This window comes from Mustela nigripes, chromosome 2, assembly GCF_022355385.1.
Source record: "Mustela nigripes isolate SB6536 chromosome 2, MUSNIG.SB6536, whole genome shotgun sequence".
Classification (NCBI taxonomy): Eukaryota; Metazoa; Chordata; class Mammalia; order Carnivora; family Mustelidae; genus Mustela; species Mustela nigripes.
Genome location: NC_081558.1, coordinates 23,739,517 through 23,752,183, shown reverse-complemented (window position 1 = coordinate 23,752,183; position 12,667 = coordinate 23,739,517). Strand labels below are relative to the sequence as shown.

Genomic DNA, 12,667 nt, shown 5'->3' with positions numbered 1-12,667 from the left:
ATTTGCTTCTGTAAATATTTTTATAACAGAGAGTGTAGCACCTAAACAATTGTGAAATATTTGTCTAGAATCTGCTTTAGAACAAAGTCTCTGCCAACAACCATCCCTTCCCGGAATCTGGAGCGGGCGACTTTTCCATGCAATATTCAGTCTCTAGTCTGAGCAATAAAGCAAAAATCGAAAGGTGATGATTTTAACATACTTTATTTAAAAAGTACACAGTTTTAAATTGGTTTCAATGGGTTTCAAGCAGAAGGGACACTGCCCACTCGCAGTCCCATTTCTGATGAAGGGTGATTATGTAGCAAACTCACATTTGCATGACTGGCAAAGTAAAAAGATAACTTTTTTGTCAACATATCTTTAAGAGTTTATATCACGCACAGTTTAGAATCATGAGATGCTGATGGTTGGACTATATTTCATGTCCCCTATGTCGCACCATATTTTGGTTCACAGTTTATCCATAATTTAGCATGCCAAGAGAACATCTCAGTCAATGTCACCTTGAGAAGAGCATCAAGAGCAGAGGGAAGAGGACAAGGACCATCTTGGCCTGCAGACTTGGCGCCCCTCCACACTCCCTTGCATTCTCCTACAGGGAAACACAGGAGCCATTAGAGCCAGATTCCAAGACGCCTTCAACTTTCTGAGCTGTGTTGCATCCCCAGACCCTCCCCTCCTCCCTCCAACATAGGAATCAAGTGCTTTGGAACCTAGATAGTGCGAGGAAATGGACTTGTCTAAATTTCTTCGAGTTCATGATGAGAATCTCTGATTTTAGTTGTCAGCGCATAAAATGTTCCGAATTACTCTGTACACAGAACGCTCAAGAGGTAAAGGCTGTTGGTAGAGATGTCTGCTGCGATCAAATGAGAACAGCAGAATATTGGCCGTCTAATGTTCTCCTGTCAGAATGTAAGGAAAAGTTGACATCTAAGGGGCCTGATCATTGCAGAAACAGTTATAGAAGGTTTTGGGTGTGTCTTCCTTCTTTTTATCTGGGGTTAAGAGGGCTGTTTTATTAAAATGAGATCATATTATGTAATCCTTTCTGCAGCATGCTTTTTATCCACTGGTTGATGGAAATTCTTCCAACTCCGTATTTCTAGCTCTATTGTAGTAGCGATGGGAAAGATTTTCTTATCTGTTCTTTGCTGCTATGGAGAGTGCTGAGGGCAAGTCATTTACCAGTCCACGATGCTCGCCCATGCACCTGACTGTGGTGGGGATGCCCAGGAGTGGGAGTGTAGGGTGTTTTGGCTTTTGATGGTTATAGCTGGAGATATCCTCATTACCTGTAGGTCCTGCTCACCCAGGGACTTATATGGTCCCTGCCCTTGGTTTATTTTATTTTTATATATAGTTGTTTGCCTTACCAATTGTAAAAAGCTCTTCATGATTTGGTTTATCAATAAGTTTTCGAATTGTATAAATTGGTTATTGACTTTCAGTAATCTTTTTCCATAAAAAATTGTAATTTTTTATAAAGAAATTCTGGTTTTCTTTCATAGCTATCTGATCTTGGATAGGAAGATTTCTCCAATCCCTAACATTTCTTGTGAGACTATTATTTCACCATTTAAATCTAATCCGTATTTTCTCCTTTGAACTGAACCTTTGTCGTATCTAAGAATTTAGAATGGAAGCAATGGAAGGCCAACAGGGCTCATCTTTAGCCCCTTAGCACCTTCATGTTCAGAATAAGACCATGACCTCATCTTACTAAATCTAGAAACTTACAGAAAAAAGTTTCTTACAGAAAAAAATCCTAATTTTTGAATATTGATCTTCTATTTACCTAAGTAAATTATTTTATTAACTTCAGAAGATTCTTCCTTTAATGACTTTAGTTGTCTACATAGGTATTCTGGTTTTAACTGAAGTGATTTTTGTGTTTGGGACTATTATTTGTATTTGAATTTTACACAAAGAATTTTTTATTTGAATTTTATCACTGAATTTGATCAAAGACCTTTCCAGCATATATTTGCATAATATGTTGTTACTGAACACTTCTTTGAACATGGAAGCAAACATTCTCAATAAATTCCAAGTTTTTACTGGTACTCTGTTGACTTTAACATCTTCTCTAGGACTTGGAGAGTTTCACATTAAAGTTATTTGTTATTTAAAGGTGGGATTTAAAGTCAGTCAGTTGGGAGTTGGTGGCATTTTTAAAAATAGAGACCTTCCCAGGCTCCCCATAATAATAATTGGTCTAGATAAGCTTTGTGTTTTTCAAAGTGAGATAGAGTTAATTTTTACATTTCCATTCTTTTTGCTGGAATAAAAAGGCTTTTTTGCCTATGGTACTTTGGGGGTATTCATCTTTCTCGGTGCTAAGTTTAATTTTTTTTTTTTTTTTGATCCTCACTTCTGGTGTGAATGGAGTGCCTTTATAGTTGTGGCTTCAGGTGGTGACGGGAGGCTTATCATTCCACTTATATAAACTATCACTCTTTTTATTTTTAATATTTTAAAATATTTAAGGTCTGGGGACAGAGATCACAAGTAGGCAGAGAGGCAGGAAGGGAGGCAGGCTCCCCGCTGAGCAGAGAGCCCAATGCAGGGCTCTATCATAGGACCCTGGGATCATGACCTAAGCCAAAGGCAGAGGCTTAACCCACTGAGTCACCCAGGTGCCCCTAAACTGTCACTCTTGATCTGATACCAATATTACCCACTTCTACTTTGCATGGACTTCTTGTAAATAAAAGGCTGTCGAAAAGTCAGCTGGGAACCATCATCTGAACTACAGTTTGAAATAAGGAAATCAAGACAGCCAGAGCCACAGTGTACGTAATAAGGTAAAGTAATAAGACTACAGCACAACATAAGAGGGAAGGAAGATAGGAAAGAAGCTTTAACCATGGACACAGATAGAAGAAGACCATGAAGCACAGACTGAACACGAAGGCGCTGAGGGGCTCAAGGCGAGCCCTGGTGGCCTTCCACCGGCTTCCAATGATCTGCCGGCAAGGAATTGTTTTCTCACTAGTAAACTTCTGAGCTACAGTTCTTTGACCATTATGAGACTCTCAGGGTGAATCTGATGGAAAAAGAGAACAGGAAGGGTTCGCAGACTTACCTCAGGATGGAAGCCGTGACAAGACTCCGGGCGCCTTCTGATCTTCTGGGCCTTTAAACGTTCACACTTAAGGGATTCGTTATGTTGACTGTAGTTAAGGCACATTTTGCCCAAATGTCACTTTCCCTTACTCCGTATGTTGGAGCTCAAACCTTGTCCTCAATGACTCTTCTCTCTCCAGTTGTGGAAAGGCTGTCATTGCCCCCTCTCTAGTCTCTCTCCCCTAGGTTTCCTTACTGTCCATTCCCCTCACCGGCTTCAGCAGCAGTGCTGGACCTACGCACAAAAGGATATACCTGATTTCGATGGGTGCCATGGTGATGGGGGTCATGGACTCACAGAGGCAGCTGCTGTCCACCACCACCATGAACAGATTGCTGCTTGGAATTTGCTGGATGACAAAGGACCTGTTGGAATATGAAGGACAGAGACAGTGAGTGGTCAATTATCATCTGTCAAGTCAAGAATCCTGAGGAAAACTTCTCCCCTGGGGAGTGAACTCCTTTGGTATTTTGGGAAACAGCTTTTAAAGACTGCCTTACTACGAAAAGTACCTCCTCCGTGAGGCTTTTCATTTTTAAATACCAAGTTTCACTGAAAAGACAACAGTCTATAACCTATGGCTGCGGCTACACATAGCTCATAAAACTCACCTTGGGGAGACTGGAATGTTATGCGTACAAGCCAGGAGAGTCAGATTGGCTAAATGAGCCCAATTTCCAAGGATACGGGGTCAGCTTTCCCAAGCCTCACTTCCTCTTCCTAGTTTACACTCAAAGTTCTTTGTTTCTCTCCTCCCAAAATGATGAAGTTTCTAGACACTTCCCTCTACTACTTTGCACAATGTCTGCCCAAAAGAGAGGTTCAATGTTTGCATGAGATTAATGCATGAGACAGTGTTGGGGCTGCGTGTGCCAGGGCTCAGGCTATGCGGCTGTGCTGACAGCCAGGTCCATCAGGACAGTCCAACGGAGGTAAACCTAATGGGCACCTGCTCTCTCGTCACCCGAAGCAGTGAAATGACAAAGTCAAAACACTCCTGGAGCAAGAAATACTACTGATTCTTTGGAGGAACAAATTACAAAACAAAATCCCATATTCTTCCAGAGCAAACAGATCAGCCCCATGTTTAGCCCCAAACCTGGAATCCCTGTCATATAATTTTCTAGGACATTTCACTAAATTCTGTTCAGTCGGATGAGGTAGACTGTGACAGAACAAAGAGGTCCATTTCTCCATAAGTGGAACCTTCATTCATCCTTCTCTCCACAAATTTGTTTTTATTCTCTGAAGTGTATCACCACAGCTTGCCAAGATGCCATGAAGAAGGACCCTTCTGTGTAGTGGGAAATTATAAAGAGAAGAAAGGACTTCCTTTTTATTTTTACTAATTAACACCTCTTATGTTGAGCTATCCAAAATGGCTCAGAGATTATAACACAACTGGTTTCTTGTCTACAAATGCCTGATGCCCAGTCATCTAATATCCTACAATTATCTCCTTCTCCTTCTTTTTCTTTTTTAAGCCCTCGCAGGGGACAAGGAAGGCATGCCTTTGCTCAGAGATGCTTCTTCAATGCTCCACCACCATCCATACTCTGGAACATGGACTCTGCCCTCCCATCCTTCTCCACAACTCTACTTGGCTTGAGAAAAAATTTCAAACTTGCTGTCTCACTAAGACTTTAACATTGTTGGCTCTACCTCCCCCTTTCTGCACGTGTAACCTCTCTCCTCTGCAATGACACTGCTCTAGCGGGTGGCTTTTTTGGAATGGATTATGCCTATCGGAATGAAAATAAGATGGCGCTCATCAGAGATCCAATGGTTTCCATGGTGAAGCCACGTTCGCAGAGTCTCAAAGACAAATGCGAAACCAAGATCCTACAACTCTTTAAAGAACAAGTGACTGCAAATATCTTCTCCCATTCTGTCAGTTGTCTTTTGGTTTTGTTAACTGTTTCCTTTGCTATTCAAAAGCTTTTGATCTTGATGAAGTCCCAATAGTTCATTTGCGATGACGTGGATGGAACTAGAGGGTATTATCCTTAGCAAAATAAGTCAATCGGAGAAAGACAACTATCCTATGATCTCCCTGATTGAGGAAGTGGAGATGCAATGTTGGGGGGTTTGGGGGTAGGAGAAGAATAAATGAAACAAAATGGGATTGGGAGGGAGACAAACCATAAGTGACTCTTAATGTCACAAAATAAACTGAGGGTGGCCTGGGGGAGGGGGTAGGGAGAGGGTGGGTTATGGACATTGGGGAGTGTATGTGCTATGGTGAGTGCTGTGAAGTGTGTAAACCTGGTGATTCACAGACCTGTACCCATGGGGCTAATAATACATTATATGTTTATTTAAAAATTTAAAAATTAAAAAAAAAGAACAAGTGATTGATTAGAATATTATGCCAAATGAATCTACCAGATGGCCAATAAAGGAATAAGAGATGTAAATATAAAATAGAAGCTCCAAAGGGAAAGAATATTTTCCAATTGAAGAAAAATTTGACTTTTTTTTTCCACTAAAAGGGCCCATTCATGCACGAGTGAAACTTCAGATCATCAAAGATACATACCAACCCTAAAAGCTTCTCTAGAAACAAATTACTTTAAGAAGAATGAGAATGACACAAACTTCTCAATGGGGGACTTAAGATGAAGAAAATAGAGCAACATCTTTAAAGTTCTGAGGGAATGGAAAAAAGGAAATAAAAGGTATGACAGAATCCAGAGGAAAATAGATTCTAACTAGCTGGAGATATAGGTAGAAATTCTGCTTTAAAATTTAGGGGTAGTTATTGAAAATAAACTGAAGGATGAAAATCTGATTAATCCAAGAGAGCATGGTAAATTATACACATGTGCATGCGCGTACGCACACAACTACCGGAATAAAATAAAATTATTACCAATCACAATTAATGTCTGTTGGTTAGATTCACATATAAAAGGCAGAAATTCAAAAAAGGAATTAATTCAAATAAAAGGCAGAGTTTCTTAAATTGGGTTGATAAAAACACTGCCATAATGTCATTTGCAAAGAGATACCTCTAAAAAAGAATGACAGGAGAGAACGAAAAGACATCAGAAAATGCTAAAGACAAAAAAAGAAGGACAGGTTTAGTGGTATTCGTCTACAAATATTCACAGAGAAAATCATTAAAATGTAATAAAGAAAACAGTTTGTACTGAAAATGGTATAGTAGTAAACAAGCTATGACACGAACATTTACGATCAGAGTGTAAAACTGATAGAAATGCCACAAGTGATTGATGAACACATGATCTATTTTAAAACAGAGTGGAAATTCTTCATATTTAAACAACAGAATATGAGCTATTTTCAAACCCAGGGACCTGCAACACATTCCAAAGAGCCGAAAGCATCAGTGATATGTTCTTTTAGGGTAGGGTATAATTAGAAATTAATAGCAAAAGATATATAAACAGTGGAAATAAAAAATTTTTTAAAAAAACACATATTCAAGTAATCCTTGATAATTTAAGAACAGCCCAGACTCCAATCTGTGCGGTATGGCCTTAAACATGTTTATTGGGGAAAAACAGTTTGCCAATAAATGAACTAAGTTTTTGGATGGAGAAGTTGGAAAAAATAAGAACACAGGCCTGCACCTGTGCCCCTCTCCTTGGTCTTCCCTCTGGTACTCTGGGTTGGGTATTGATGGCTCTCTCCACCAGCTCTCAGGCTTCTCCAACAACGGGGCTGATGGAAGGGATGGGAAGTGACCATCGCAGACTTGCCCTCAGTTCACAAACAAAACTCTCCCTTGACCTCGCTTCCAGCTAGTGCCTTACTTCTCTGTCCTCTCTCATAGCACGAATCCTAAAAGAATTCTCCACAATCTGCCCACTTCCCCACGCCTCCCCTTTCTTCACAAATCCACTGCAATTCTTCTGTAGTCCTTTCCATGTCACTGAATCAGTCCTGTCAAGGACCCAGGGACCCGACTACCTTTCCTCTTGGTCTCCTGTGCCTCTGCTCCCTCCTTAATTGCTTCCGGCTCACCCTTCTCCACAGACTGCGCTTTCCGTGGGAGGAAGGCTACGTCTGTCCGGCCCCAGCAATCTGCTATCCCCAGCACCTAAAGGTGTGCCTCGGACTGAGCAGGTTCTCAGCAAATATTTGTTGACTCAGTGACGAATGGAATTTATAAAGATAAAAGAAAAAGAATAAATGCAAATAAAACTGTGAAGGTAATTGAAAGAACCCAACTCTGGTTTAAAAAAAACATTGACATAAATCAGCCTTCGGCACAGAAGAAAGAAATCACAAAATCACATTAAAACCCAAAAGATCCAAAGGCATTTAAGCATTTTAAGTGATTATGTATACCATGGCAAACAATTTGAAAAGCTAGAGCAAACACACCTTTGGGGATAAAGTATAAATTATCAACACTTGGCCAAGCTGTAAAAACACAAGCAGACCAATTGCTGTGGGGGAAAAAAAAAAAAAAAACCTGAAATGCTCATTGATAATCTACCCACAAGTGAATACGACCGAGTCACCCGAAGAACAGATCTTAGTGTATTCATTGAAAACCCGTGTGAACCCACTGACCAACTACTAGAATAAAAGAAGTCAGCAAGATGACCAGTTACATAATCAGCATCTGAAACCACAGCCTCTCCCTGGACACAGGCAATAACCAATTAAAAAAAATATTTATGAAATAAAGAACCATTGAGAGCATCAATGATGACTATGAAATGCCTAAGAATAAATCTAGTAAAAGACTTCTTTATGAGGAAAATGACCAAATTTTACTGAATATAAAAGACAAACTAACAATTGGGGGGAAGTACAATTGGATGGAAGGGAGCACTTCTTTTTTTTTTTTTTTCTTTTTAAGATTATTTATTTATTTATTTGACAGACAGAGATCACAAGTAGGCAGAGAGGCAGGCAGAGAGAGAGGGGGAAGCAGGCTCCCCGCCGAGCAAAGAACCTGATGCGGAGCTCGATCCCAGGACCCGGAGATCATGACCTGAGCCGAAGGCAGAGGCTTAACCCACTGAGCCACCCAGGCGCCCCAAAGGGAGCACTTCTTTGCAAAAGATGTCATTCCTCTTTCAATGGACCTTTTAATTCAAGCAAAGGAATTCAAAGGGATTCTTTTTTTTTTTTTTAAGATTATTTATTTATTTATTTATTTGACAGAGAGAGAGAGAGAAAACAAGTAGGCAGAGAGGCAGGCAGAGAGAATGAGAGGGAAGTAGACTCCCCACCGAGCAGAGAGCCCAATGTGGAACTCGATCCCAGGACCCTGAGATCATGACCTGAGCCAAAGGCAGCAACTTAAACCATGAGCCACCTAGGTGCCCCCAAAGGGATTCTTATTGGGATTTTTGATGGAATTTGAGGTAATGGTCCTAAGATTCATTCAGAAGAGTAAAGAATAATCTGGACAACTGCATAAACTTGAGTTTGAGGGAAAGGGAAGCAAAGTGAAGGTGAGTGCCTCACCAGTATCAAAATCCACAAGAGGGAAAAAAAAAATCCACAAGAGGACTTATAGAAGAGGAAACACAGATGGACACCTGATACAGTAAAAGGGGTTCAATCCCACTAAAGGTTAGAGAAAAGATACATTAAAATGAGACTAAAGTAATGAAATGCACTTTTTACTAGCAGATTGGCCAAAATTTAATTTATGGTAACGTCCAATGATGGCGTCTGAAAAATTGAACATTATTCTGCACTGCTGGTGGGAAAGTGAATATGACCACAATGAGAACAATCTGTCATTACTCCAGAGGAAATCATTAGTGATCCTATTTTTTTTTTTCAGCAGTTTTACTTCTCAATAAGATATACTCCTGTTCAGGAACCTAAGAAGTCATGTGTAAAGATGCTCCTGGTAACACTGTTCATTTAGGGGAGAAAAAAAAAAGGAAACCCATCTCAAAGTCCATCAAAAAAAGAAGGATTAAGTAAGCAACAGTGTGTCCATTCTGTGGTCTCCTTGGCACCAGATGTATGGAGAAAGGGAATTGTTTATTGCTGTCAAAGCATACCCCCAAACACAGTAAGTGGGAAAACAATGTTGCAAAACCATAATAAAGTATGAATATTTAAGAATATGTATTAAGGGTATTTAATTCTGCTACAGAGAACAAGAAAAATAAGTGGGATGGATGAGGTGTATCAGATGTGTTCGGGATGGCAAATCAGTAAGCCACACATGCATCATGACTCCTGTTAGTCACAGCAAGAATGAATGGACTAAACAACAGCAGGACCACATGTGAGTTGGACACAACAAAAGGCAGAACATAGGAAGGGTCTTCTTAGCAATAAGAAGAAATGAAAGTACTACATGAAATGAAATATTTATAAGGCAGAGACTATGTCATCTCCAAATTGAGAGCTCTCACTTACGTCATCCTTAAATCAACCACTGGCAACTCCTATTCTCTGCCTGAGACACATGGAAAAAGTCACGGCTGCCCAGCAGGTGGACACTTGCTCTCTCGCCCATGAAGCAGGCAGGTATTGGCCCAAGGAACTCTCTGCCTGCTGAGCCTCCAACCTTACCCTCAAGTCTGCTCCTTCTACCATGTCATCGGGGGAAAGAGAGCCAGGGAGCAGACCAGCGCAGGGGAGGAAGGGAGGAAACTGACCAGGAGGGTCATTGTCAAAACAAATGAGCTGAATCCGTAACATTGAAGTTCTTTAGAAGAAGGTGTTCCAGTATTCCTCAAATATTTATAAAATGGAGTGTTATGCTAAGGGGCAAGTACTGACTTCCTCCTTCTGCAAAAGAGAAAACTGGGACTCAGAGTGGGTAAGTAAACTCTTACGGAAGCTACACGAATAAGACACGCTTGTGCCCATTTCAGAGACCGGGAAACAAGAGGCTGGGTGACTTCCTGGAGCGACAGGGGCAGAAGACAAGCCTGTGAGGTCCAGCCCATTGTGGGTCCATGACCACAGCAGGCAGCAGAGGTGCTGTCTTGCATGGGACTTATTAGTGCTCAAGTTCCTTGAGGGCGGACCCAGAGTGATTCCTCACTTAAGGAGAAGGGCAAGATATTATTGCTTTCCATTTTATTATTATTAATTATTTATGAATATTTTAATTTCTTCTCTTAGTAGAAGCTCCCCAAGTGAAGCCCCACAGCAATCTTCTCTCCCCCACCCCCCCAAATCCTAGGAGATGAAAAGCCTTGCATGTAGCTATCCTGAAGCATAGGAAAACACCCCCTACAAAGGATTTGCCAGCGGAAAGATTAACTACTTTTCCATATTTTAAAGACTTACTGTCTGCTTATTAACATGGTGCTTCGGAGGGGTCTGGGCAATGTTAGCTGTACATTTATGTGCACAACGTGTATTTATGGCCCGGGGTGCAGGGTTGAACTTCATAAAACACACCTCCATCCAGCTGGGCCCAGCAGCCAGACTGACATCATTGTGCAGGGGAACTGTGGCCTGGGTTTGCCTGGGGGCCAAAAAAAGGCAGCAGGGAAATGCCTCAACACAGAATCACAGCGGCGGTTTCTAAGCAGGGATAGGTCAAAATGCGTGAAATAAATTAGGTCCTCCAGGGAAAGAGGGAGGCAATTTTGATGTGTCCGTTGCCGGAACTGAAATAACCCAGTCCTCTCTTTTCCACTGGATCTAGACTGAGAAAGACTAGCGGGGGGGGGGGGGGGGGGGGGGAGGAAATGATGTGATTTCAAGACGGCCTCCCCTGACAAGAGAGACTATTAGCTGCACGCTATCCACTAAGAGGGGCTTTACCGGCCACATGAGGGAAGAGATCATGCCGCTCCCTGGACAAACACACGTGACGGGGAGGACTCAGGGATGAGATACCCAGAGGCCCCGTGACGCACGTCTGGAGAAGTTGGTTGGCTTGTCTTTTATGAACTGGGTACAAAACGGTGGCTTAACAAATAATCAGGGCAGGATGGACTAAAAAACACTTTGAAGCCTTTGCCTCTTTACAGATTTTCACCATTTATAAAATTCCCAGATTTCCCTAACATCATCTAAAAGACAATGAGTAAGTCACAGGGGATTTGAATTCAGCACCGAGCCTGTCCTTGGCAGTACTGTTCTCCAGAGGGGCTGGGTATGTAACCATGGCTCTCCAATGGGGTCTTACTGTCTTTAGGAAGAAGGCTGTCCTCCCCCACCATGCCCCCGAAGGCCTACAGTGACCCAGGCCCATAATTTGGGGGGAGCAAACATGTGGGGACTATTTAAATTCAAGCTAGGAATTAACTATTGACGGTGTGTTCTAGCGTAATTCCACAGCCATGCTGTCAGACAGCGTGGGGAAGGTGCCTGGACCTACTCATGCTCAGCCCAAAGAAAGTCAAAGAATAAATACTGGGGCCTTACCTGCTCACCCCCAAAACGTGTCAGGGCTTAGTAGAAGCATGAAACAATTCCTTCTCTCCTTCCTTTCTTGACTCTGCCCTCAGCCCACTATGCAGAGCTCCTGCTTCCACATCTCTACGTGGTACCTTGTATGGGTTCCCTAACTTTCTGACAACTTTAGGTCAGTACCCTTAGGCTAGGCTAGCTGGAGACTCTGATTTTGCATCTAGTTCAAAGCTCTACATGATTTTTCCTTCAAGCTTCTAGGTTGTAGCCTCTTCAAGCAATTATCAGGCTGCCCTTCTCACTGTGCTTTGTCTACTTACAACACAGCTTGGCCTCTGGTGCCTTCGATGCTGCCCAGCACCTGCATGGGGCTCTCTTGTGAGGTTCTGATGGAGTCTTCAGAGGAGCCACGGCTCTTCAACACGCCCCAACTGGTCCACCCACATAGCAACTGCCATCAGCTGCTACGGCAAGCTTCTTGCCCTCGTGTGGACCTCATCCAAGAGCAGCCATCTTGTTGGGTTTAAGGGAGATGACTGCTCTCTTCCACACTGCTCACCTGACTCTTGGGAAACACAGATCTTTGCTGGTTTGACATAGGCCACTTCAGTGTTATCCCTTCTCTAACCTTTGCTCTTTCCCACCAGGTCTCTTTGTCCTTTTCAGATAGGTACGCGGACATATTAGTATGTCTGTTGCTTACAGACATTGGACCAGTGCTGGACTCACCCTTCTTCAGGGACCCCCCCACCCCCCACCCAAATATAGAAGAGTCTCCTGGAGCATTACTCCGCGGCTCATCAAGCTCCCAGCAGGAAACAGTGCCCCCTGGAGGCAAGAACCTTGTTCCACAGACTCCAGTCTCTCTTCTGTTGGGCCCCTCTTCAAGGCTCACAGGGCAAAGGAAAAATGAGCCAATTGTCTATCCTCAAGTGGGTTTGGGGGTGGGGAGTGGAGGGAGGATTTCCAACTCTAGTGACGCTCAAAGACTGTTCTCCTTAGAACTAGTGCCACTCTGTCCTCACCTCAACCCCAGACTACAAGGAAACCCCCACCTGACATCCTGCTCAAATTGTCCCATGAGTGTATTCATGTGAGGCATCCTGTATGGAGCTGGAAGAGAACTAGTGCTGGGGGTGTGTTCTGTAGGTGCCTAGAAGACATTTAATGAATGTCTTACTCCTGAAAACAATCTTTAAGAGAACAGAAATA

At 42.4% G+C, this 12,667-nt stretch overlaps 1 protein-coding gene across 1 annotated transcript in view; it reads right to left on the bottom strand.

Moving 5' to 3' along the window:
- Positions 1–201: 201 nt before the first annotated feature.
- Positions 202–12,667, bottom strand: part of CACNA2D3 (calcium voltage-gated channel auxiliary subunit alpha2delta 3) — an 858,873-nt gene continuing 846,407 nt past the window's right edge. The window contains exons 36-38 of the mRNA XM_059389977.1: positions 3,386–3,498; positions 3,092–3,174; positions 202–595 (exon numbers count right to left, since the gene is read on the bottom strand). Coding sequence (XP_059245960.1) covers positions 503–595; positions 3,092–3,174; positions 3,386–3,498 — 289 coding nt within the window. The 3' untranslated portion in view covers positions 202–502. The remainder of the gene's footprint in view (positions 596–3,091; positions 3,175–3,385; positions 3,499–12,667) is intronic.